Source organism: Chenopodium album, chromosome 4 (genome assembly GCF_948465745.1).
Source record: "Chenopodium album chromosome 4, dcCheAlbu1.1, whole genome shotgun sequence".
Lineage (NCBI taxonomy): Eukaryota > Viridiplantae > Streptophyta > Magnoliopsida > Caryophyllales > Amaranthaceae > Chenopodium > Chenopodium album.
In genome coordinates this window covers 14590129-14617233 of record NC_137837.1, presented here as the reverse complement: position 1 = coordinate 14617233, position 27105 = coordinate 14590129, and the positions used below count along the sequence as shown (strand labels likewise).

The 27105-nt window shown below is 32.4% G+C and overlaps 3 protein-coding genes and 1 long non-coding RNA gene across 7 annotated transcripts; 1 reads left to right on the top strand and 3 right to left on the bottom strand.

Moving 5' to 3' along the window:
- Positions 1 to 1402: 1402 nt before the first annotated feature.
- Positions 1403 to 9480, bottom strand: LOC145626741 (uncharacterized). Of its 3 annotated transcripts, none has more exons than XR_014111065.1 (8): positions 9189 to 9480; positions 8862 to 8936; positions 7725 to 7808; positions 6273 to 6320; positions 5446 to 5547; positions 5277 to 5352; positions 4236 to 4291; positions 1403 to 1676 (listed from the first exon to the last, which is right to left on the bottom strand). It is a non-coding gene; the product is annotated as an uncharacterized LOC145626741 (long non-coding RNA). The 3 variants fall into 3 exon arrangements; XR_014111064.1 differs by having other exon boundaries at positions 8862 to 8930; XR_014111066.1 differs by having other exon boundaries at positions 8862 to 8927.
- A 981-nt stretch (positions 9481 to 10461) lies between these two features.
- Positions 10462 to 15380, top strand: LOC145627699 (uncharacterized). Its single transcript, XM_081680053.1, has 9 exons — positions 10462 to 10726; positions 11521 to 11818; positions 11918 to 12878; positions 13161 to 13744; positions 13837 to 14011; positions 14135 to 14266; positions 14360 to 14497; positions 14612 to 14803; positions 14895 to 15380. The coding sequence occupies exons 1-9, from the start codon at positions 10681 to 10683 to the stop codon at positions 15195 to 15197; spliced, it is 2829 nt and encodes a 942-aa protein (XP_081536179.1). The 5' UTR covers positions 10462 to 10680; the 3' UTR covers positions 15198 to 15380.
- Positions 15381 to 16742: 1362 nt separating this feature from the next.
- Positions 16743 to 17568, bottom strand: LOC145627698 (protein FAR1-RELATED SEQUENCE 5-like). The gene is made up of 3 exons (XM_081680052.1): positions 17089 to 17568; positions 16803 to 17008; positions 16743 to 16761 (listed from the first exon to the last, which is right to left on the bottom strand). The coding sequence occupies exons 1-3, from the start codon at positions 17566 to 17568 to the stop codon at positions 16743 to 16745; spliced, it is 705 nt and encodes a 234-aa protein (XP_081536178.1).
- Positions 17569 to 23511: 5943 nt separating this feature from the next.
- On the bottom strand, positions 23512 to 27092 carry LOC145626740 (uncharacterized). 2 transcript variants are annotated; one of them, XM_081679212.1, is made up of 5 exons: positions 26832 to 27092; positions 25740 to 26037; positions 24680 to 25640; positions 24090 to 24396; positions 23512 to 23997 (listed from the first exon to the last, which is right to left on the bottom strand). In XM_081679212.1, exons 1-4 carry the CDS (start codon positions 26875 to 26877, stop codon positions 24199 to 24201), a joined length of 1503 nt encoding a protein of 500 aa, XP_081535338.1. In that variant the 5' UTR covers positions 26878 to 27092; the 3' UTR covers positions 23512 to 23997; positions 24090 to 24198. The 2 variants fall into 2 exon arrangements, with proteins under 2 accessions (XP_081535338.1, XP_081535339.1); XM_081679213.1 differs by having other exon boundaries at positions 25740 to 26019; positions 26832 to 27090.
- Between the last annotated feature and the right edge of the window lie 13 nt (positions 27093 to 27105).

Sequence of the window (27105 nt, the reverse complement as noted above, 5' to 3'; positions counted from 1 at the left end):
ATCTTGATGATCAATCAAGTTATTTCTCTTTTGCGACTATAGATCAATGGAGCTTCGTCAAGAACGATGCAAAGACATCTAAAATTATCCAGGAGCAGTTCAGAAGCGATGCCATTAGTATAGGGGTATTTAATTCTTGTATTGAGAATTTAGATCTCTTAAGGGATGATTGTAAGTGCCGAATGACTATTATTATTTAATGAAATCACCTGTCCCTATTCCATTCAAAAAAAATATCTCTTAAGTGGTCTCTCTCTCTCTCCTACCTTGATTGCCCTAATTTTCTTAAGTGATCTGATCTTTATGGTCTCTTGATTTTCTTATGTGTTCTCTCTTTTTTTTTTTTTTTTTTTTTTTTTTTTTTTTTTTTTTTTTTTTAAGTGATCCTTCTTGTAAAGCGAAATTTCTTTACTTAAGTGATCTTTCTTCTTCAGTTATCGTTCTTAAATGATCTCTCTCTGGCATTTAGGGAGTATTAATAGTATTAATTTTTGTTTTGCAGATATTATAATTATATCCAAATTGCTTGTATGGTTTTGTTGATATTATAAAGTCAATTCATGTTAGCTTGCCCCTTATCATAAGGAAATTGTGTTTTCTTAAAAATTTTAGTTTAAACCTTTTCCTAAGCTATCTGTCATGATTTTCTTAAGTGTGTTTCTTCTCTTTATGGCTCTTTTGAGTTTCTTAAGTTAATTACCCTGATTTCTTAAGTAATCTTTATTAAGTAGTCTCTCTTTGTAGCATTTTTTTTTTTTTTTGTGGGTGTCTTTGTAGCATTTTAATAAGCTTTTTCCTAAGCTAATTTCATTTTCCTACTATGATTGCCTTAATTTTCTTAAATGGTGTCCCTCACACACACATTATTGACACATTTAATAATTCTTTATTTTAAACCGTTGCAATTTCCTAAGCTAATCACTCTGATTTTCTTAAGTGTTCTTTCTCTCCCTCTAAGCATTTTAATTATTATTTTCCTAAACTAATTGTTCTAATTTTCTTAAGTTATTTTTCTTAAGTCGTCTCTCTCTCCCCTAAGATAAATGTCTTCATTTTCTTATATGATCCCTCTCTCCCCACATCTCTAGTTCCTTAAAATATTGCAAATGTGTGACATATGTATCATCCAATATATCAGCACATTAACTACAACATAAGTACTAACCAACAAAAATATTCAATGTATTTTGTTGAGGTGACATTAATAGTATGGTGTAATAATTATAGTTGTTTAATAATAAGAAATCAGCTCCTGAAATTGAGCAAAACAATATGAAGAAAATAAAGATTTTTTATAGACTATTATACCAACCTTCAAAATCTAAACCCTCCAAATAAGTATGCAATAGAGTAGTATAGATTTTGATTCCCAAAATCTAGATTAGAATCCTAAAATAAATAATTTCACATCAAACAAATCCATCCATTTCAAATCTTGTCTTTACAAATCACTTCAATAGAGGCAATATATACAAATTATAATATTAGAGCCATAATAGTTTACTTAATACAAAAAGCTAAACTATATAAATAATACCTTAACATAGTTTATGTGTAAATATGCAAATTCATGAATCATTGATTCGTCAAACTAAAATTTGTTGAAAGCACACCCATCGAACTCTCACTTCATCAATCCATCACCATAACTTGAAAATTGGCAAATAAAAAGTAAACTGCAATAGAGCATTTTTCATATTAGTAACAATTAGAAATTGATGAATAAAATTTAATAGTCCTTAAACCAGTATAATGCATGTGCATACAAGATTACCTAGAATATTGCACAAGCACGAGCTGGGCTTGGAGGACCATCTTGTTGACTAACAAACATACTATTCATGTTTTTTTTAGTTAGAATAATACTCTCATCACTTCAAATTAAGGTGACAATTAGAGACAACTAATCACAGATGAGTGAAAATAATGATATGAAACAGTAGAAAACTACATCATAGAAAATAAGGTTCACACCTAGTCTTTCATTATAAGTTACAAACAAGTCTCGATGTCTTTTTTCAATCAGGTGTATGTCAAAGAAAAGTTATCCAAGAATCTAACTGATTTCCAGATAAAAATATAAGTTACGTAATAAATTAATCATTAGTTCATTTAGTTGCCTTTCTCATTTGGGAAATCCAGGCTTACAAAAACCCATTTGTTCTCACAAACTTGCAGCAAAGTAACCCCGTTGGGAAGATTAGCTATTTCTGGAATATAAGGGTAAACTTTGACGCGGTTGTAAAGCAAGAAACTGGTTGCTTCAGGATCATTATGCTTCTCTACATCCGAAGGTGTTTCAGCTCAAGCATTAGCCTTTTCACCAGACAAACAAAAATTTCCCTAGTTTTACCTAATAGCACAAATTATTTTTTTTAAGACTATGCAAATTACAGGGGTTAATTGGAGAAAATTACCATAATTTACAGAAAATACACACGACAAAACTATGTTCAGAATCCTAAGAATGGCCCCAATGCCAGTGCAAAGTGCTCTATTGATAGTTTGAGACATGCATTAATTAATTTCTTTTTTATTCTACATCTAATGCTATTGTTTCTGGACTAATTTCTTCACAAATATCTTGAAGTGAAAATATAAGGAGATAAAAACCTATATTTGAACCAGATACACTACATTGTATTTGTCTGATATAATAAAGATGTGTGTTTGCAAGCAACATATTATATACATTTAAATTGTACACATCTAATATTAACCGACCCTAGATTTTGGACTTGTTTCCTTGAGGAGCAACTTATAGGGAAATCATTATCAACTTTTTCAAAATACTTTCCATTTTTTCAGATGGAAAATGGTTTCTTCTCTTCTTACAAAAAGCATCATTATTTCAGCAAAAGCAGCAAATTTATACTACTTTAGTCTGTAGATAATTAACAAAATACCTCATAATCTCATGACTATTATTACGGTTTTACATAATCCCTAGCAAGTAGGCTTACATGACAAGGAAGTATCGGCAAATGTATTAAAACTCATAATAGTTATCATTGAAAACGATGACAAGGAAGGCAAAAGGTATCATTGAACACGATGTACGACGATATAGAGGAAAATGAACTCCACCACCTAAGAGAAGAGAAAAAGATGGCAATGAAGGGAAGAAATTTTTTGCAACTAACAGTTATCACACAGCACTAACAATCAAGAAAAATGTCTTTTCGTAGCGATTATTTCGTAACGATTGTACATTCGCTACAATATGCAAGTATGTTTGTGAAATAATTAAGAAAGTCGTATCATTTTACAATCGCCATGGTTTTTTCATATAAAATCGATACGGAAAACATAATAATACATATCCACACTATTTTTACACATTTATATGATTTTTAGAAATCGTATCATTTACAATCGTCACTAAATCCCAAAAATCGATACGAAAAGCCTTTTCAACACTATATATATAAATATTGTTTGACAAAGAATACATAAAATATGTCATAGCTTATTGGTGAAACATTTACTACAAGAGTTTGAGGTTGCATGTTCGAATCTTATAAAGATCATATGGATGCTTTTTTTTTTTTTTTTTTTTTTTTTTTTGAAGAAAATGAGTTCAACATTTATAGCGATTGTAATCGCTACAATAATCACTACGATTGGATGTAGTATTTCGTATCGATTATTGAGGCCAACCCCAGCGATATTGAAAACCACTACTAAAGGCTAAGGCAACGGGGGATATTGTATTGAATGACCATTTGTTGGGAAAGCTTTTTGTTGCAATTACAATCGATACTAAAGGTTAAAATAATCGCTACGAAAAGGTTATTTTCTTGTAGTGAATGTTCACGAAAAAAAAAAATCTTCTTTCAACTCAACAATATTGAATTTATTAAATTAGATGAGAGAAAAACTTAGGCAAAAAACTGAATCAGGAATTTTCCTGACAACAGAAAGGAAGCGGCTGCAAATATCATATCCAATTACCATACCCTTTAAATTCTTAGTAAAATGTGCAATTTTTAAATGAGAAAAATGACTGGCTAATAGTCGCACAAGCAATTTAGGGTGCTACAAGTTATTTTCTCCAAAGCAACCACAGTTTAGGGTGGAATAAGTTATCTTCTCTAAAACAATTAAAAGGGTCAGAACATAATTGTTCATGTAATAAGCTATCACCACTAAGATCGAACAAATCCAGAACAAAATACCAATTCAATTCCACCAATCAAAGGTAAAAAATACCAATAGTTTGTGAAAATAAGTACCTTCACAGTAGATACACCCAGCTTACTAACACCTTCACCAAAGACAGAGCCTTCAGCTGCAGAAAACAAAGAACACAATAATCAGAAGACATTTGGAAAAAAAGGGACAAACATGAGGTGGACAGCAATGAAAGTCAGCATACAATGGCAAGACCGTAAATAATTGAACAAAGCAAGGGTATATCGGACGTCACATTGTCATTCTGTTCACAACATAGACTTCTAAGTTTGAACAGAAGATGGCTATCAGCCTCCACAAGTCAACCGTCAACTAATACTTCAAGTTGAGTGTGAGCATTGAACTCCAATTTATCTCCAGGGAACAGGAAAGCTCTAATTCAGGTACTTGGGCAATATCAATTCTCCTCTAGCAAATTATATTACAGTCTGAAATCTAAGTAAGGAGCTCAAAGCCTCTAAGGTTACCTTTCCAACTGACATATCGAGACTGTAATCATCAGCTTAAGCCACTTTCACACGACTAAACCACAAAAAACTCCCCATTATGTTCTCTATAGAACTTAATTGTCTACTGCAAAGCCAAGTTCAGTTCAAAAGAATGTTCGGAACATTGCACACGCCACAGGGCTATACAAAATATGTAAGTGATCCTACATAAGCAATCAGATTGTACATCCAAAATTACAATTTATTAAGATCATTAAATTAACCTTCTACAAATTAAAGTTTCTCCAATGCTAGCACTCCTCATTTTCCTACCTAACAAAGACATGAGTAACTATACTAACTACAATATTCACTTTGTTTCAATAAACGCCACACTACAAACAAATGCACTCTTATTAAGCATAACATATTAGCTAAAACTCCTCAACTACGGACTGCATTCCTCAGCTTTTGCGGTTAAAGGTCACGAGTTCAAATAATCCCATTCCTCCTCAACTAATTAATAATTATAATTAAATTATAACTTTACAAACAAACAAGAAAATAATAATAATAATAAAAGGAAAAAATCAAATTAAAACAGATATCAAATGAAGTTCAAAATTAATATGCAAAGAGGGAAATACAATATACCAATTACAGCAAGGCAATTTCAAGAGCTTTCTCTTCTCAAAAAGTAACAAATGCGGTCTTTGAGTTAACTGATTCACTGCACCCAAAAATTAATGGAGTTAAACAAGAAATACCCATTATTTAATTAATTAATTGATAAATATCCAAATTTAGGAGAATAACAACAAACCGCTGGATCTCAATGTGTTGAATATCACCAGAAAATGAGAAGAAATTGTAAATTTCTCTCAGTTGCTAGATCTGACAAGTTTCCAACTTTAACTGTGGTAGTCTGACAAAAAAGAATAGCTTAATTTAATCAAAATAATTCAAATATAATACTAAATAAATGAAAGAATTAGCAAAATTAAAATGGGTTTTGTTTGAATTTTGTGATACCTGCATTATAAGCAAATAAAAGGGATTTGAGTCTGCAACACAGGTTTTTTATTGAATATTTTCTCTCCCTCCTGAATATTTGGGTTATTTGAGCATTCTTTGTGTTAGTCTTAAATTAGCCTCCTTATCTTGTTTTTGTGTGAGCTTGTTACTCTTCTTCTTCCTTTTTTTTTTATTTTTAAACTAAGGTTGTTACATCTATTAGCTCCCTTGTTTCTTTGTCCATAGTGGTGTAAATTTGCATTTTTGTTTTATTTTATTTATGCTGCCAAATTTGGGTTTAGTAGTTGTCGCAAGCCTTGTAGTATTATCAAGAATAAGTTTTAAAGGTGCCGATGCTAAATATGCGAACAAAAGCTGGACTACTGTTCTTTAGCAAGTTAACCTACGGCTCAGAATACTTTTATAATATCATATTGCATTCTTGAAGACAAAAAGAGGATTAACAATTTGCTTTCTCTATTTCATCCAAATTAAAATTTATTTCCACAAAATAGCACTTTCAATCTTTCATCATATATGTAAATAGCTTTACATTAACCTCGCAACTAACTACACAATGCTGAAAACAGAGGAACTAATTGTTTAAACTCCAAACTTAAGAAATTATGATCATACCTTTAAAGAGACAATCTTCTTCTCAAATTTGCTAATGACCTCACCAACCTACATATTATAAAAAGTGATTTTAGAATTGTCACAAACAATCTAACACTAAAATCTTCCTCAGTAAAAAGTCAATTCAGAATCACAACACAATTTGACAATAAAATCTTCCTCATACATAGTTATTTGTATTCAATTAGATCTTCCTCACACTTGATCATGTCAAACCAAAAATCAAACTCATACATGGTCTTCATTAATCATTACTCACTTAAATCCTCAAAAGACTTTTATGTGCATGAATCTTTAATGAGCCAATTACATAAACAATGATGAGAACAAAGGAGAATAAGTGGTTCCCCACAATTAATGGATTATTTCAGCTAATAGTTATTAATAATTCATCAATGTTCAAGCTAAAACAAATGAAAAGTCAAATTTTATATCCTCTGAAAGAATAAAGCATACATAAGAAAAGCTTTAGCTTTTTAAAAGTTTCCAATGTCATAATGAACCTATAAATAAACATGAGATGTCTACTATACTAACCCCATTTTATGCACATAACTGCAGAAAGTGACACAATTTGATCTTTTGTTAGGTAAAAAGCCAATAACCAAGAAGAATTGAAATTAGCCAAAGATAAGTGATTAAAAAATCAACCAAGATTTAGACAATAATCCTTAGCTTTAAAACATAAAGCAAAACCCCAATAAATAAACAAATGCATGTATTCCAGCATAATGAAATTAGTCTTCCATATAATCCTTAATATAGGGAAACAAAAGCTGCAAGAAGAAATTTATAAAAGTTGAAATTAAGGTAGAGTGAGAATTTTGTCCAACAACAGAAAGGAAGCTACTGCAAATATCAGATTCAATTATCATACCCTCCAATTTTTTAGTAAAATGTGCAATTTAAAAAATGAGAAAAATGACTGAATAACAATCGCATGAGCAGTTTAGGGTGCTACAAGTTATCTTCTCTAAAGCAGCCACAGTTTAAGGTGATATAATTTATAATATTATTAAGTTGTTACAGTACTTGTTAATATGTTTGATTAATAGAGTATATAGCTGGTTGATTCTTAATTGTTTGAATTAGTTTTAATTTTTTCAATTTGAATGGATCAATTAATTGTTACATAGGTATGTTCCTCATCAAAGCTACCATGTGAAAAGGTTGTCGTTACATCAAGACCAATCTTGTAATGCTAATTATGACACAAGAATCATCTACATCATTCGATTATGATAATCTAAGGGCTTAAATTGGTTCTTTGAACCCATTTTAGGCTCCCCCTACCCAACCTCTCTTTCTCTCTTTGAACGAGAGCTAACAAAATCTAATATTATATACTTCAACATAATGTTTTGTATGCACTTAATATTTTGAAGTTCAAATATACTGCTCACATAACAAACACACTTGAACATCCACCAAGAAAGAAAAGTAATAACATACGCAAAAAGTCTTCATGATAGCACCTATATTGGCACTTGGAAACAAGCAAAAGAAAGAGCATGATAGCAGAGCAGCAATAAGCTCCTGCACAAAAACGAAATAGAAACTTGTTGTTAAAAGAACTCTTCACATTACAAATTATGACATGCAAGAGTGAAAACAAAACAGTACTCTTACAAGTGCTAATGCAAACAATAATCTACAAACTATAAATCTATAATATTATACATATAGAAAATAGCAATCCAATTCCACCAATCAAAGGTAAATATTACCAATAGTTTTTCAAAAGTAAAAAATAAGTACCTTCACAATAAATACACCCATCTCACTAACACCATCAACAAAGACAAAACATTTAGCTGAACGCAACAAACAACACAATAATCAGAAGAAATTTGAAAATTAATTTTCAATAACACAAATGTAGACGCTTGTAGGACAACCAACACAATTTAGGATTAGGATTTCATGTCTCCAAACACATTCGAATAACGGAACAATAAAAATTTCAAAATAGCTCAAAGATCGAACTATCTGAACCAAACGTAAGAACCAACACCTAAAAAATCAAAGACCAGAAATAAAATTTTAATTCTAAGCTTAAACCAAAGAATCCAAGAGAATTCCAACCCTTCTCTACCTCTACATAGTACGAAACAAAGTACACATTAGCTCAAACCCAAAAATTAAACAAATCTACACGAATTATATATTAGCTCAACCCAAAAAAGTAAACAAATCTACTTATCTACAACCAGTACTCATCAAATGAAGCTCAGGAAACAAGAAAGAGATATTACCAATGCCAAGAATAATGTAGAAGAATACAAGTATCATAAATATAATTCCTACTTTGCTAGTGGGTAAAATCATCAAAGGAGACCCAAAAACCACAAAATAATCTAAGGAGACCTAAAAACCACACTTAATTCTTGTCACCTTAGAAAATATCAAAATTACAGCATCAAAATTGACCTTTAAAATTTCTATTCTAAAAACTTTACTAATTGTAGCCATAGTTCAATAATCTAGCATTAAACAACCAAAAGTTGACTTAACTCACAATTAACTTAACGATAAACCCAATAGAGAAAATGATATTCGATGGTATTAAAAAAAAAAGTAGCAGCATACCTCAAAAGCTGCTTCAATATAATGGTCGAAAGAAAGCTTCAAGCTAATGGAGAATTAATTCTCTGCCTTCTTCACCTCATTGACAAAAAATTAGGATTCTATCAACACCAAAATTAATTTCACAACAAAACAAAGAAAAATCCATCTTTATTATATCGAAAATTCCAGAAAAGAGGAAATTCACAACAAGATAAGCAAAAGATCAAACCTTTCTCCCAAAAAAAACAATAAACCCTAACATAATCGCAATCAAAATTAACTCTTCTTTCCAAAAATTCAAATAATTTATTTTAAAAAAAAAAAAAAAGAAAAATTAGGGCTAAGTACCTGCATATTATACAGATTATAATCGATCACCATCATTTTCCCTTACATCAACCCGTAACTTCATCAACTAACACGTGTGAACCACCATATCCAACCGAGACCGAGATCTTCGTCCACCTTCAACCTGCTTTAACTCTCAAAGAAGCATAAAACCCAATTTCTGAATTCTTTCATAAACCCAAAGTAAATGATAGGAGGAGAACTCAGAGATTGAAGAAGAAAAGAAAATAGAGGAGGAGAGAGAAAGAGAGAGAGCCAAATGGGTGATGGGAAGGAAAATGGGGAAAGCAAGAACAGCAAAAGACATCGGATGGCAGAGTTGTAAAACAAACCCCAGATGGAGGGTAAAATCGTCCGCGCACTGTCCTACTGTTCATAAGGAACAGTGCCGGTGCTCTTCTCTCTTTTTAAAGAGTGTAGATTTAATAGGTGTGTAACAAATTAAACTCTCCCAAATTGTTTGTTCAACTCCATTTGCATGTACCCGGTGTACAGTATTTTTACTGTACATCGGGTTTTTCTCACGTGCAACTTCTTTATTGTTTTTTTTTTTTTTTTTTTAAAATAGCTTAATTTAAAATCACGGAATTTTATCCCTAAATAAAAAAAACGCAGAACAATGGAGGAGAGAGAAAGTGAGAAAACGCAGAACAATGGAGGAGAGAGAAAGTGAGAAATCGCAAAAATTGCAAAAAACGATCATCAATCGAGGAGAAAAAAGGTTAGAAAACGCAAAAATTGCAGAAATCGATCATCAATAAAGGAGAAAAAAGGTGAGAAAACGCACAAATAGAAGAATTCGATCATCAATCGAGGAGAAAAAAGGTGAGAAAACTTACAAATTGCAGAAATCGATCATCAATGGAGAATTCGACTTTCGATACAACAAAATGCAGCAATCTGATTCACGAATTGCTACAAAAACAGAGGCAAGTTGAGACTGAATTTGAAATCGATTTAAATCGATCGATTATAGAAGAAGAAGAAACTTATTGTTTTGGAGATGAATTCGTACCAATATTCAACCATCCAGACAATGCAGAAGCAATTGATAATGCAGAAGACGCAATACACAATGCTGAAAATCAAGTGGTTCCTGATAAATCAATCACAAATTTTTAAAAAAAGCGGGTGTTCAATAATGATATTGAATGGCGGATTTAATGGACAAAAAAACTGTCCTGGCACGTGATTTCCAAAATTAAAGAAAAAGAACTTTCTCTCTCATTCACTCATTTATGCTTTCTCTCTCCTCGTTTTTCTCTCTCTAAAAACCAGTTAACTGCGATTTCTCTCTCCTCCATTGTTGCTTTTCGAGCTTTTTCGAGCTTTTTCTCACTTTTCTTTCACTTGTGAAGTTGTTTATCGCTTAATTGTGGTTAGTTTACTTATTTTTTTGAGATTTTTGTTAGTTTAAATTGTTTTGGTTCTTCGATTTTTAGGTTTTTTGATTTTGATTTTGTTTTCGTTTTTTGTACTGTTAGTTTCAGCAATGGTGAAGAAGAAGATTACAAAGAAGGCTGTAGATGCTGAAGAAGGTGTGTTTATTTAATTTTTCATCATTTTTTCGAATTTTCAATTGAATTTTCGCTTATATATGTCGAATTAGTAGTGCATGTTATTTTTTATTGTTTTCTGTTGATTTATTATGCATATTATGATAATTGAATTTCAATTTTGAAGTTATTATGTTTAATTTTGCTTTATTTTATTGTTCATTGTGATAATTGGTTCAAAATTTGATATATATGTGTTGTGGTGTTGTTACATGTTAAACAAATTTTGCATGTTTGTTTTCAGAAGTTTTATTCATTATTCTTCAAATTTTGATGTTAGGTTTTAGTTAGATTATGAAAAAAGTATGCATATCTGCATTGTGTTTGTGTATATGTGTTTGAGTACCAGTAATATGTGCATTGTGCATTGTGTGTGAGTAATATATACATATGTTATTTATATGCATGCCAAAGGTTATTTTATGCTTTGAAAAGGGTCACTTTATGCTGTGAAAAGGGTCACTTTATTCTGTCAAAAGGGTCACGTTTGTATTTAAAAGGGTTACTTGTTGTAGTTTAAAGGGTGACTTTATGCAGTGAAAAGGGTCACTTTATATAGTTAAAAGGGTCACTTTATGCTTGTTAAAGGGTTACTTTTTTATTTAAAAGGGTTACTTGTTGTATTTTAAGGGTGACTTTATGCAGTAAAAAGGGTCACTTTATTCTTTTAAAAGGGTCACTTTTTGCATTTAAAAGGATTTTTTTGCATATATTCTAAATTTTCCCCTGAGTAATTTGTGAATTTGTAATTTATGGTTATCCTCTGTATTAATTAGATATAGGTGGTTCAATAGGTGGATATCGTTATAAATCGCCTTCAAGGGGAAAAGGAATGGGTAAAGAGCCTGCTAAAAAGAACAAGACAGCTCCTGAGAAGGACAAAACAGAGTCTAAAACTGGGAAGTCTAACATTGTGAAGGCTAAAACTGTGAAGGCTAAAACTGTTCCTAAGAAGGCCAAAGCAGAGTCTCAGAAGGTTAAAGCATCTCCTAAGAAGTCTAAAATTGTATCTAAGAAGGCCAAAGCAGATGCTGAATTGCAAGTAGTTTCTGATTCTGATTCTGATACTGTTGTGTAAGTATAAATGTTTTTTGTTTTGTATTTTTTTAATCATATATATCATGATTCTGATTCTGATTCTGATATTGTTTTACTTATATTATTATTATTTAGGGAAAAAAGACCCTTGATTGCAAGGTGCAGACCACACACATTGGAATTAATGATGAGTACTTTTAGTCCTAATCAACAAAAAGCTGTTGAAGAAATAGGTTTTGGTGGTTTATTACATCTGAAATTGAAAACTTTGAATCGTCAAATGCTACATTGGCTGGTTGAACACTTTAATGGAGGTAGCTGCATGTTCACTATTGCTGCTGGTAAAGAGTTTGTAGTTACTAAAAATGATATATGTGATGTCTTTGGCTTGCCTATGAGTGAGATTGCTGTTCCTGAACTTCAGAAGAATCCTGAAGAAGGTAGTGTAGATAAACGTATCATTCAGTCATGGAGACATGATTATGGTCTTACTGAGAAGCAACCTCTACATTTGTCAAAAGTGGAGTCTAGGATGGTTGATTTGGATGATGGTGGTGAAGAATTCAAGAGATGTTTTGTGCTACATGCTATGTCTAGCTTCTTAGCTCCTACTACTAATAGGACTGTTTCATTGAAGTTGCTGAAGGCTGTGGAAAATGTTGATGAAATCAAAACATTTGATTGGTGTTCATATGTTTTGAAAAAATTAAAGAAGGCTGTTGTGAATTATAAGAATGATGAAAATGCTCAAAATGTAAGTGGTTGTTTGCTAGCTTTGCAAATTATGTATTTTCATCGATTAAATTTCCAAGGAGAAAAGGAAAGTAGTACCCTTCCTTTGATTCAACATTGGACTGATGCGAAGATTAAGAAGCGGATCAATTTGGAGATTAAAGCTGGTGATTTTGGGCAGGGACCATTAGATACCCTTACATATCCTGTTTCACAGCCTGAAGTTAGGGATCCTATAACTCCTGTTGTTAAGCAAACTTGTGGTCAAGGGGCTTCTACAAGTGGTAGAAGTGGCCGCATTCTTGCATTTGATCTTCCAGAAAGTGTGATGACTGATGATGAAATTAAAGAAATTTCAACTGATGTAAGTGCTCTTTTTTTTTTTTTTATTTAATTATTATCTCTTTATATGCACTAAAGTTACCCTTTTTGTGCACTAAAGTTACCCTTTTTGTGCACTAAAGTTACCCTAAATATTCAGTTATAAGGGTTACTTTATGCATTTTAAAGGGTAACTTTATGCATAATAAAGGGTAACTTTATGCATTTAAAAGGGTAACTTTATGCATATATCATGAATTTTCATTTGTTTTTTATTTTTATTTTTTACATTTGTATAGTTTCTTATTGGTTCATATGTTTGCAGGCTGTTCATGAAACATTTCTTTTGGTCAAAAGAAATATGGATGTATTATTGTTGGTTCAGTCACAGGGTTTTCAAACCTTGAGTGATATGATTGCTTCTCGTAGAACTGAATCATTATCCTCTGATGATCCTGTTGTATTTTCTCAAACACAACAGTTACTTTCTGATCCTCATTACCTGAAGCTTTTAGATGGTTTAATTGAGGAGTGTAACAAGATGAAGTCTATTCATGAAATGTTTCGTGATTTTTATGAACCTGAAGGTCATAACAATGATGATCCTAATAATGAATCTGCAGAAGATTTGAATTTGAATAGGTCTGAGGATGATGTCAATGGTAAAGGAAAAAGTGTTTTGATGAATAGGTCTGAGGATGATGCTGGGCCTTCTGTAGCAAATGCTTCTAGACGTATCGTCAGAGGCAATAAATCTTTTTGCTCACTCGACTGTGGGCCAGTAGGTGTGGATGTTCCTTTTCTTACTCTGTTTTTGAGGTCTAATGCTCGGATTTTCAAGAAATTGCCCAAGTTACATCAGGAAATTCTTGATTATTGTTTACTGAAGGATGATTCAATGATGAGGAAGTTAAATGTCATTTTTTATAATAATTATATTTTATATGTTTTTTTTCCTTTATTTTTTTGTTTAATGCTTATCTTATTTTTTATTGTTGCAGTGAGAATCTTGTTACTATTGGGATGAATTTTTTAATTCCAAGAGAAGACATGGTATCCCTGGTAGCTCCACTTAGAATTAGATGGTGCATCATTGATTGCTACTGTCTGTATTTGAACGAGAAGGCATGTTTTGATTCTGGTCCTCGAAAATTCTTCTTTGGTGTGAGGCAAAGTGTAAGTAATTTGATTTTTTTTTTTATATGCACTAAAGTTACCCTTTATGTGCACTAAAGTTACCCTTTATGTGCACTAAAGTTATTATCTTTTTATATAAACAAGTTCTCATACTTTTAATAGTTTGCATTCTTGCATGTTTGTGAAAACATTGGCAAAGGTGAAGTTTCACAAGCTGTTAATGATTTGCACGGTTTATGGGAAGGTTGGGTGAGCTATGAGAATCCTGAATGTGATATTATGGATGCTGAACTGGTATATTTCATGATAAATTACTGTCAAAACTTTAAAAAAGTTCTGTTTTGTGTTAATCTGTCTAAATCAGTGTTTTAATTTTTTCTGTTTCAGATATATTTTCCTGTTCTTATTGAGAATCACTACATTTTGTTTGTTATTGATCATACAAAAGAGGTGGTATATTATCTTGACAATATCATCTGGCGTGATGATGCTCTTGAATATACCAAAGAATTGTCTTCACACTTGGTATGTTTATGTTGATTTCATTGTTATGTTTCTGTTTACTTATTGTTTCCATTTAAATTTTTTTTTTCTTTTTTCTTGTTTTATTTTATTCTAAACTTTTATATTTTATGTCAGTGTGATCAAATGGGTGTTTTTCTCGGAAAAAGAAATCATCCAAAGAGTGTTCAGCTACCTTCTTATAGGTTTCAAATTGTTGAGTTGGAATGGAGAAAAGAAAAAGTTGACAATTTGGACTGTGGGGTGTTTGTTATGTATCACATGCTCCATTTTGTTGGCGAATCGTTCAAATTAAATGAACTCAAAACAGTAATTATTCATCTATTTTGTATGTAGTTTTTCCCTTTCTAATGCTTTTATTAATTACATATTGATAAGTATTTTTTTTTTCTGTTGTGAGATTATTGGGAGAAAATTTCTGCGAGGTGAGATTTGTACGACACTGGTGCTGTGTGATTTGAATGAATCTAGGAATGATGTGTTGTCAGAATTAGAGAAGTTCAATGAGAAGAAGAAAGATCCTGCTTATTGCCAAGAAATTGAAATGAGAAGAAAGGATGCAATTGCTGCAAAGAAGAAGAAAGATAATGAAGAAAGAATAATGGCAGCTGAAGTAGAAGCAAAGGCAGAGGCAGACGAAGAGAATCCCAAAGGAAAAAGGGCAAAAAAGAAGACAGACAAGTACACTCCTTCTAAAGGGTGAAATGACTGTTAGAAGCAAAGGTTGATTAGGTCTAGGAGCATTTTTTGAACAATGAAAAAACTTAATGTTTGTGCATATACATCAAGTTAAATGATGTAATTAAACTTAGTGGTTAGTTTTTTGTTCTTTTGGAATACTGATGTATGTGCATACATTAAGTAATTTGAAAGGTTCTTGTGTATGTTTTTTGGGGTCACTTTTGTGCATAAAAAGGGTTACTTTGTGGCATAAAAAGGGTTACTTTTTATATTTGATAAGGTATACTTTTTTGGGTAGATAGGGTAACTTTTATGCATGAAAAGGGTAACTTTTATTGACAAAAGGGGTAACTTTTATTACTTGAAAGGGTAACTATTAACAAAGATAAGGTTAATTTAGTGGATAGAAAGGATAAGGTATACTTTTTTTGGATAGATAGGGTAACTTTTATGCGTGAAAAGGGTAACTTTTATTGACAAAAGGGGTAACTTTTATTACCAGAAAGCGTAACTTTTAGTGGATATAAAGGATAACGTTTATGCATGAAAAGGGTTACTTTAATTCATGAAAAGGTTAACATAAGTTGATGTTTCCAAGAATTAAATATCTGCTAATAAAAGTGTCAATCACATTTTCATTAAACTTGTCATAGAGTAAAAAAACAAAAGAAAAATAGTTTAACAATACAAGGTATATTAATTTCAAAAAAAAAAATGTTCAAAAAAAGATCTTAAAAGAGTCGTAAGTTAGGTGTTTTTGATCCAAATTCTGAATTTGGAGGTGGCAGTGCTGGTTTTCTTTTTCTCTTTCTTTTTTCAAGTCCTCCTTTTGCTCTCTTGCTTCTTCCTTTTGTTACAGCCGTTTTAGGATCAAGTATTTGTGGTACACTTGTGCTTGTACTCGATGCTGAAGAAACGTCAGTATTGCTTTGAGTGCTGTCTGCCACATCAGGAATGTTAGAAGCAGCTTCTGTACTTTCTTTCTAAGAAGCAATAGCAAGTAAGTCTTCCACCATTTTAAGACTGTTTCTGAAGCTTAACAATACAAGGTATATTAATTTCGAAAAAAAAAATGTTCAAAAAAAGATCTTAAAAGAGTCGTAAGTTAGGTGTTTTTGATCCAAATTCTGAATTTGGAGGTGGCAATGCTGGTTTTCTTTTTCTCTTGCTTTTTTCAAGTCCTCCTTTTGCTCTCTTGCTTCTTCCTTTTGTTACAGCCGTTTTAGGATCAAGTATTTGTGGTACACTTGTGCTTGTACTCGATGCTGAAGAAACGTCAGTATTGCTTTGAGTGCTGTCTGCCACATCAGGAATGTTAGAAGCAACTTCTGCACTTTCTTTCTGAGCAGCAATAGCAAGTAAGTCTTCCACCATTTTAAGACTGTTTCTGAAGCTTTCTTCCATAAATGCTCTTGTGTCTTCATTTTCTTGACTTTTTAAGATTAGATTGTAGTATTTCCTCATCATTGTTTGCCTCCATGGAATATATCGCTGTTTAGGATCCTGATTCTTCAACCTATCCCATGTCTCTGTTTTTGCAAACTTAGTCCATCTTTTTGAAACATACTTATCTGGTATTCTTGTTACTGAATGCAAATGTAGAATTCTGATGCAATGATAACATAACCATCCAGATGCTTCAAAATTTTTGCAAGTGCACCATACAGTTTGGCTCTCATGTATATAGTTTACTTGATGTGCAGACCATGGCTTGTCTTCTAGTGTTACTTGATAAAGTAGGCATTCTTCATTACTGCCTAACATCTGAACAGTTGTTGCCATAGAGTATCCAAACTCCTCTTCAAAATCTCTAAAGAGTGATAAAGTGAAAACCTGTACATCAAAATCATGTAGGTTCATTTAAATTGCCATATATTAGGTGTAATTTATGTAGTTGTCAGTTAACTTTTTACCTGTGCAGCATGCTTTAGCATTCCAGAGAGAGGCAATGAAGTGAATGCTATTGACTTGCTACAGGTAAACTCATCATATTTCTCTGTGCTTCTCCAACGATTGGTTGTCTTCTTAAATATGGTATAAAATTCTGTCAAAGTAGTTGTTTTACTTGCTCTGAATCCTATAGCATGATTAGTGCTTTCACTCCTTTGTGACGATAAGATTCCTGCTGAAAAGAAATCTCTACTAAGGGCAGGACACCATTTGTCTTTCAACTCATACACTCTTTTGTACCAAGAGTGTTCTGTCAACTCATATTTCTGCAACATTGCCTGCCACTTTTCTTCGAATTCTTGTTCTGTCACACACATCTTTAAGCACTGGTTGAATGCAAATTTGAATTCTTTGTCTTTTTTAAGAGCTCCAAATCTGGTTATGGCATTTTGCTCCAAATGCCATATACAAAGTCTATGCCTTGTATTTGGAATCACCTGCATTGAAAATAAAGGGGTCACTTTATGCTGTTAAAAGGGTTACTTTATGCACTAAAAAGGATAACTTTATGCAGATAAAAGGGTAACTTTTATGTGAAAAGAAAAACTTTATTGTCAGATCTCAAATCTGTAAGATGTCAATATAAATCTTTTACCTCCAGAATTGCATTTGCCATTGCTTGGTCCTGGTCAGTGAATATTGAAGTTGGTTTTCTATCCTCCATAGCTTTGAAGAAGGTTTGTAATAACCACACAAATGAATCTGTTGTTTCATCCCCAATAAAAGCACATGCAAACATACAATTATGCCAGTGGTTATTTATGCCAACAAATGGAGCACATATAAGATTATATCTGTTGGTTCTGTATGTTGTATCAAAGACAAGAACATCTCCATATATCCTATAGTCTTCTAGCATCATTGAATCTCTCCAAAAGATATTGCAAATTCTTCCTTCTTTGTCAAACTTCACTCTAAAAAAGAAGTTTGGATCCTCTGATTGTTCTTGACTTAAAATGTTCACTAAAGTTTGAGCATCTCCAGCCTCAATTTGTTCCATTCTTAACCTTGAGCAGAAATTCAGGTGATCTACAACACTATGGCCTACATTCTGTTCTCCTCCAGCCTCTGTAGCCATGTAATAGTAAGTGTCCATTGTAGTTAAACCTGAAGATTTCATTGTTTTGATTGCTTCAGTTTTTTCCTTTGTCATTTTTCTTTCAGAACGATGCAAATAATGCCACTGTGGCTTTGTTAGCTCGTGGTTATGCTGAATAACATGAGACACCACCTCAAACTGTCCTTCTTTATTCACTTTTGCTCTTATGCATGCCTTGCAATTTGATCTTGTAATGGCTACTTGTCTTGGCTTTCTTGCTTTTACATTTACATCCTCTTCATCAACCATTTCAACTAACTTTGTTTTCTTCTGACCTGAATGTCTCTTTCCCTCAGCAGAACACACATAGTTTTTCTCAGTTACTATTTTTGTGTGTTGTTTGAATCTAGTTGTATGTTTTCTTATTGAAAATCCCAGTATAGCAGCATGTTTTTCATACAATTCCAAAATTTCTTCAAAAGTTTCTCTTACCACACCAACAAATGATCCTCTAAGATCTAAACCAGAAGCATCAATTGGATTTGTATCTGTTATTTAATACAAACAAATCAGATAATAACCACAGCCAGCATAAAAAAGGGTAACATTCGTGTGAAAATAGGGTAACTTTTAAGCATGAAAAGGGTAACATTTGGACATTCAAAGGGTTACTTTTTGCATACAATCTGAGTGTAACATTTGTGCATAAATAGGGTCACTTTTAAGCATGAAAAGGGTAACATTTAGGCAATCAAAGGGTTACTTTTTGCATGCAATCTCAAAAGTTCTGCATTCAATCTGAGGGTAACATTTAGGCATAAATAGGGTCACGTTTATGCATAAAAAGGGTAACAATTATGTATTCAAAGGGTTCTTTTTAGCATACAATCTCAAAAATTTATAGAAATTACCTTCAGTTGCATTTGTTTTGGTTGTTTGTTCTGAATTTGAATCAATTGATTTATCAGGAACCACTTGATTTTCAGCATTGTGTATTGCGTCTTCTGCATTATCAATTGCTTCTGCATTGTCTGGATGGTTGAATATTGGTACGAATTCATCTCCAAAACAATAAGTTTCTTCTTCTTCTATAATCGATCGATTTAAATCGATTTCAAATTCAGTCTCAACTTGCCTCTGTTTTTGTAGCAATTCGTGAATCAGATTGCTGCATTTTGTTGTATCGAAAGTCGAATTCTCCATTGATGATCGATTTCTGCAATTTGTAAGTTTTCTCACCTTTTTTCTCCTCGATTGATGATCGAATTCTTCTATTTGTGCGTTTTCTCACCTTTTTTCTCCTTTATTGATGATCGATTTCTGCAATTTTTGCGTTTTCTAACCTTTTTTCTCCTCGATTGATGATCGTTTTTTGCAATTTTTGCGATTTCTCACTTTCTCTCTCCTCCATTGTTCTGCGTTTTCTCACTTTCTCTCTCCTCCATTGTTCTGCGTTTTTTTTATTTAGGGATAAAATTCCGTGATTTTAAATTAAGCTATTTTAAAAAAAAAAAAAAAAAAACAATAAAGAAGTTGCACGTGAGAAAAACCCGATGTACAGTAAAAATACTGTACACCGGGTACATGCAAATGGAGTTGTAAATCAATTGATTCAAATTCAGAACAAACAACCAAAACAAATGCAACTGAAGGTAATTTCTATAAATTTTTGAGATTGTATGCTAAAAAGAACCCTTTGAATACATAATTGTTACCCTTTTTATGCATAAACGTGACCCTATTTATGCCTAAATGTTACCCTCAGATTGAATGCAGAACTTTTGAGATTGCATGCAAAAAGTAACCCTTTGATTGCCTAAATGTTACCCTTTTCATGCTTAAAAGTGACCCTATTTATGCACAAATGTTACACTCAGATTGTATGCAAAAAGTAACCCTTTGAATGTCCAAATGTTACCCTTTTCATGCTTAAAAGTTACCCTATTTTCACACGAATGTTACCCTTTTTTATGCTGGCTGTGGTTATTATCTGATTTGTTTGTATTAAATAACAGATACAAATCCAATTGATGCTTCTGGTTTAGATCTTAGAGGATCATTTGTTGGTGTGGTAAGAGAAACTTTTGAAGAAATTTTGGAATTGTATGAAAAACATGCTGCTATACTGGGATTTTCAATAAGAAAACATACAACTAGATTCAAACAACACACAAAAATAGTAACTGAGAAAAACTATGTGTGTTCTGCTGAGGGAAAGAGACATTCAGGTCAGAAGAAAACAAAGTTAGTTGAAATGGTTGATGAAGAGGATGTAAATGTAAAAGCAAGAAAGCCAAGACAAGTAGCCATTACAAGATCAAATTGCAAGGCATGCATAAGAGCAAAAGTGAATAAAGAAGGACAGTTTGAGGTGGTGTCTCATGTTATTCAGCATAACCACGAGCTAACAAAGCCACAGTGGCATTATTTGCATCGTTCTGAAAGAAAAATGACAAAGGAAAAAACTGAAGCAATCAAAACAATGAAATCTTCAGGTTTAACTACAATGGACACTTACTATTACATGGCTACAGAGGCTGGAGGAGAACAGAATGTAGGCCATAGTGTTGTAGATCACCTGAATTTCTGCTCAAGGTTAAGAATGGAACAAATTGAGGCTGGAGATGCTCAAACTTTAGTGAACATTTTAAGTCAAGAACAATCAGAGGATCCAAACTTCTTTTTTAGAGTGAAGTTTGACAAAGAAGGAAGAATTTGCAATATCTTTTGGAGAGATTCAATGATGCTAGAAGACTATAGGATATATGGAGATGTTCTTGTCTTTGATACAACATACAGAACCAACAGATATAATCTTATATGTGCTCCATTTGTTGGCATAAATAACCACTGGCATAATTGTATGTTTGCATGTGCTTTTATTGGGGATGAAACAACAGATTCATTTGTGTGGTTATTACAAACCTTCTTCAAAGCTATGGAGGATAGAAAACCAACTTCAATATTCACTGACCAGGACCAAGCAATGGCAAATGCAATTCTGGAGGTAAAAGATTTATATTGACATCTTACAGATTTGAGATCTGACAATAAAGTTTTTCTTTTCACATAAAAGTTACCCTTTTATCTGCATAAAGTTATCCTTTTTAGTGCATAAAGTAACCCTTTTAACAGCATAAAGTGACCCCTTTATTTTCAATGCAGGTGATTCCAAATACAAGGCATAGACTTTGTATATGGCATTTGGAGCAAAATGCCATAACCAGATTTGGAGCTCTTAAAAAAGACAAAGAATTCAAATTTGCATTCAACCAGTGCTTAAAGATGTGTGTGACAGAACAAGAATTCGAAGAAAAATGGCAGGCAATGTTGCAGAAATATGAGTTGACAGAACACTCTTGGTACAAAAGAGTGTATGAGTTGAAAGACAAATGGTGTCCTGCCCTTAGTAGAGATTTCTTTTCAGCAGGAATCTTATCGTCACAAAGGAGTGAAAGCACTAATCATGCTATAGGATTCAGAGCAAGTAAAACAACTACTTTGACAGAATTTTATACCATATTTAAGAAGACAACCAATCGTTGGAGAAGCACAGAGAAATATGATGAGTTTACCTGTAGCAAGTCAATAGCATTCACTTCATTGCCTCTCTCTGGAATGCTAAAGCATGCTGCACAGGTAAAAAGTTAACTGACAACTACATAAATTACACCTAATATATGGCAATTTAAATGAACCTACATGATTTTGATGTACAGGTTTTCACTTTATCACTCTTTAGAGATTTTGAAGAGGAGTTTGGATACTCTATGGCAACAACTGTTCAGATGTTAGGCAGTAATGAAGAATGCCTACTTTATCAAGTAACACTAGAAGACAAGCCATGGTCTGCACATCAAGTAAACTATATACATGAGAGCCAAACTGTATGGTGCACTTGCAAAAATTTTGAAGCATCTGGATGGTTATGTTATCATTGCATCAGAATTCTACATTTGCATTCAGTAACAAGAATACCAGATAAGTATGTTTCAAAAAGATGGACTAAGTTTGCAAAAACAGAGACATGGGATAGGTTGAAGAATCAGGATCCTAAACAGCGATATATTCCATGGAGGCAAACAATGATGAGGAAATACTACAATCTAATCTTAAAAAGTCAAGAAAATGAAGACACAAGAGCATTTATGGAAGAAAGCTTCAGAAACAGTCTTAAAATGGTGGAAGACTTACTTGCTATTGCTGCTCAGAAAGAAAGTGCAGAAGTTGCTTCTAACATTCCTGATGTGGCAGACAGCACTCAAAGCAATACTGACGTTTCTTCAGCATCGAGTACAAGCACAAGTGTACCACAAATACTTGATCCTAAAACGGCTGTAACAAAAGGAAGAAGCAAGAGAGCAAAAGGAGGACTTGAAAAAAGCAAGAGAAAAAGAAAACCAGCATTGCCACCTCCAAATTCAGAATTTGGATCAAAAACACCTAACTTACGACTCTTTTAAGATCTTTTTTTGAACATTTTTTTTTTCGAAATTAATATACCTTGTATTGTTAAGCTTCAGAAACAGTCTTAAAATGGTGGAAGACTTACTTGCTATTGCTGCTTAGAAAGAAAGTACAGAAGCTGCTTCTAACATTCCTGATGTGGCAGACAGCACTCAAAGCAATACTGACGTTTCTTCAGCATCGAGTACAAGCACAAGTGTACCACAAATACTTGATCCTAAAACGGCTGTAACAAAAGGAAGAAGCAAGAGAGCAAAAGGAGGACTTGAAAAAAGAAAGAGAAAAAGAAAACCAGCACTGCCACCTCCAAATTCAGAATTTGGATCAAAAACACCTAACTTACGACTCTTTTAAGATCTTTTTTTGAACATTTTTTTTTTTGAAATTAATATACCTTGTATTGTTAAACTATTTTTCTTTTGTTTTTTTACTCTATGACAAGTTTAATGAAAATGTGATTGACACTTTTATTAGCAGATATTTAATTCTTGGAAACATCAACTTATGTTAACCTTTTCATGAATTAAAGTAACCCTTTTCATGCATAAACGTTATCCTTTATATCCACTAAAAGTTACGCTTTCTGGTAATAAAAGTTACCCCTTTTGTCAATAAAAGTTACCCTTTTCACGCATAAAAGTTACCCTATCTATCCAAAAAAAGTATACCTTATCCTTTCTATCCACTAAATTAACCTTATCTTTGTTAATAGTTACCCTTTCAAGTAATAAAAGTTACCCCTTTTGTCAATAAAAGTTACCCTTTTCATGCATAAAAGTTACCCTATCTACCCAAAAAAGTATACCTTATCAAATATAAAAAGTAACCCTTTTTATGCCACAAAGTAACCCTTTTTATGCACAAAAGTGACCCCAAAAAACATACACAAGAACCTTTCAAATTACTTAATGTATGCACATACATCAGTATTCCAAAAGAACAAAAAACTAACCACTAAGTTTAATTACATCATTTAACTTGATGTATATGCACAAACATTAAGTTTTTTCATTGTTCAAAAAATGCTCCTAGACCTAATCAACCTTTGCTTCTAACAGTCATTTCACCCTTTAGAAGGAGTGTACTTGTCTGTCTTCTTTTTTGCCCTTTTTCCTTTGGGATTCTCTTCGTCTGCCTCTGCCTTTGCTTCTACTTCAGCTGCCATTATTCTTTCTTCATTATCTTTCTTCTTCTTTGCAGCAATTGCATCCTTTCTTCTCATTTCAATTTCTTGGCAATAAGCAGGATCTTTCTTCTTCTCATTGAACTTCTCTAATTCTGACAACACATCATTCCTAGATTCATTCAAATCACACAGCACCAGTGTCGTACAAATCTCACCTCGCAGAAATTTTCTCCCAATAATCTCACAACAGAAAAAAAAAAATACTTATCAATATGTAATTAATAAAAGCATTAGAAAGGGAAAAACTACATACAAAATAGATGAATAATTACTGTTTTGAGTTCATTTAATTTGAACGATTCGCCAACAAAATGGAGCATGTGATACATAACAAACACCCCACAGTCCAAATTGTCAACTTTTTCTTTTCTCCATTCCAACTCAACAATCTAAAAGCTTCAGGTAATGAGGATCAGAAAGTAACTGTTGTGTTTGAGAAAATACAACAGGATCATCAGAGGATAATGATTCAGTTCTACGAGAAGCAATCATATCACTCAAGGTTTGAAAACCCTGTGACTGAACCAACAATAATACATCCATATTTCTTTTGACCAAAAGAAATGTTTCATGAACAGCCTGCAAACATATGAACCAATAAGAAACTATACAAATGTAAAAAATAAAAATAAAAAACAAATGAAAATTCATGATATATGCATAAAGTTACCCTTTTAAATGCATAAAGTTACCCTTTATTATGCATAAAGTTACCCTTTAAAATGCATAAAGTAACCCTTATAACTGAATATTTAGGGTAACTTTAGTGCACAAAAAGGGTAACTTTAGTGCACAAAAAGGGTAACTTTAGTGCATATAAAGAGATAATAATTAAATAAAAAAAAAAAAAAAGAGCACTTACATCAGTTGAAATTTCTTTAATTTCATCATCAGTCATCACACTTTCTGGAAGATCAAATGCAAGAATGCGGCCACTTCTACCACTTGTAGAAGCCCCTTGACCACAAGTTTGCTTAACAACAGGAGTTATAGGATCCCTAACTTCAGGCTGTGAAACAGGATATGTAAGGGTATCTAATGGTCCCTGCCCAAAATCACCAGCTTTAATCTCCAAATTGATCCGCTTCTTAATCTTCGCATCAGTCCAATGTTGAATCAAAGGAAGGGTACTACTTTCCTTTTCTCCTTGGAAATTTAATCGATGAAAATACATAATTTGCAAAGCTAGCAAACAACCACTTACATTTTGAGCATTTTCATCATTCTTATAATTCACAACAGCCTTCTTTAATTTTTTCAAAACATATGAACACCAATCAAATGTTTTGATTTCATCAACATTTTCCACAGCCTTCAGCAACTTCAATGAAACAGTCCTATTAGTAGTAGGAGCTAAGAAGCTAGACATAGCATGTAGCACAAAACATCTCTTGAATTCTTCACCACCATCATCCAAATCAACCATCCTAGACTCCACTTTTGACAAATGTAGAGGTTGCTTCTCAGTAAGACCATAATCATGTCTCCATGACTGAATGATACGTTTATCTACACTACCTTCTTCAGGATTCTTCTGAAGTTCAGGAACAGCAATCTCACTCATAGGCAAGCCAAAGACATCACATATATCATTTTTAGTAACTACAAACTCTTTACCAGCAGCAATAGTGAACATGCAGCTACCTCCATTAAAGTGTTCAACCAGCCAATGTAGCATTTGACGATTCAAAGTTTTCAATTTCAGATGTAATAAACCACCAAAACCTATTTCTTCAACAGCTTTTTGTTGATTAGGACTAAAAGTACTCATCATTAATTCCAATGTGTGTGGTCTGCACCTTGCAATCAAGGGTCTTTTTTCCCTAAATAATAATAATATAAGTAAAACAATATCAGAATCAGAATCAGAATCATGATATATATGATTAAAAAAATACAAAACAAAAAACATTTATACTTACACAACAGTATCAGAATCAGAATCAGAAACTACTTGCAATTCAGCATCTGCTTTGGCCTTCTTAGATACAATTTTAGACTTCTTAGGAGATGCTTTAACCTTCTGAGACTCTGCTTTGGCCTTCTTAGGAACAGTTTTAGCCTTCACAGTTTTAGCCTTCACAATGTTAGACTTCCCAGTTTTAGACTCTGTTTTGTCCTTCTCAGGAGCTGTCTTGTTCTTTTTAGCAGGCTCTTTACCCATTCCTTTTCCCCTTGAAGGCGATTTATAACGATATCCACCTATTGAACCACCTATATCTAATTAATACAGAGGATAACCATAAATTACAAATTCACAAATTACTCAGGGGAAAATTTAGAATATATGCAAAAAAATCCTTTTAAATGCAAAAAGTGACCCTTTTAAAAGAATAAAGTGACCCTTTTTACTGCATAAAGTCACCCTTAAAATACAACAAGTAACCCTTTTAAATAAAAAAGTAACCCTTTAACAAGCATAAAGTGACCCTTTTAACTATATAAAGTGACCCTTTTCACTGCATAAAGTCACCCTTTAAACTACAACAAGTAACCCTTTTAAATACAAACGTGACCCTTTTGACAGAATAAAGTGACCCTTTTCACAGCATAAAGTGACCCTTTTCAAAGCATAAAATAACCTTTGGCATGCATATAAATAACATATGTATATATTACTCACACACAATGCACAATGCACATATTACTGGTACTCAAACACATATACACAAACACAATGCAGATATGCATACTTTTTTCATAATCTAACTAAAACCTAACATCAAAATTTGAAGAATAATGAATAAAACTTCTGAAAACAAACATGCAAAATTTGTTTAACATGTAACAACACCACAACACATATATATCAAATTTTGAACCAATTATCACAATGAACAATAAAATAAAGCAAAATTAAACATAATAACTTCAAAATTGAAATTCAATTATCATAATATGCATAATAAATCAACAGAAAACAATAAAAAATAACATGCACTACTAATTCGACATATATAAGCGAAAATTCAATTGAAAATTCGAAAAAATGATGAAAAATTAAATAAACACACCTTCTTCAGCATCTACAGCCTTCTTTGTAATCTTCTTCTTCACCATTGCTGAAACTAACAGTACAAAAAACGAAAACAAAATCAAAATCAAAAAACCTAAAAATCGAAGAACCAAAACAATTTAAACTAACAAAAATCTCAAAAAAATAAGTAAACTAACCACAATTAAGCGATAAACAACTTCACAAGTGAAAGAAAAGTGAGAAAAAGCTCGAAAAAGCTCGAAAAGCAACAATGGAGGAGAGAGAAATCGCAGTTAACTGGTTTTTAGAGA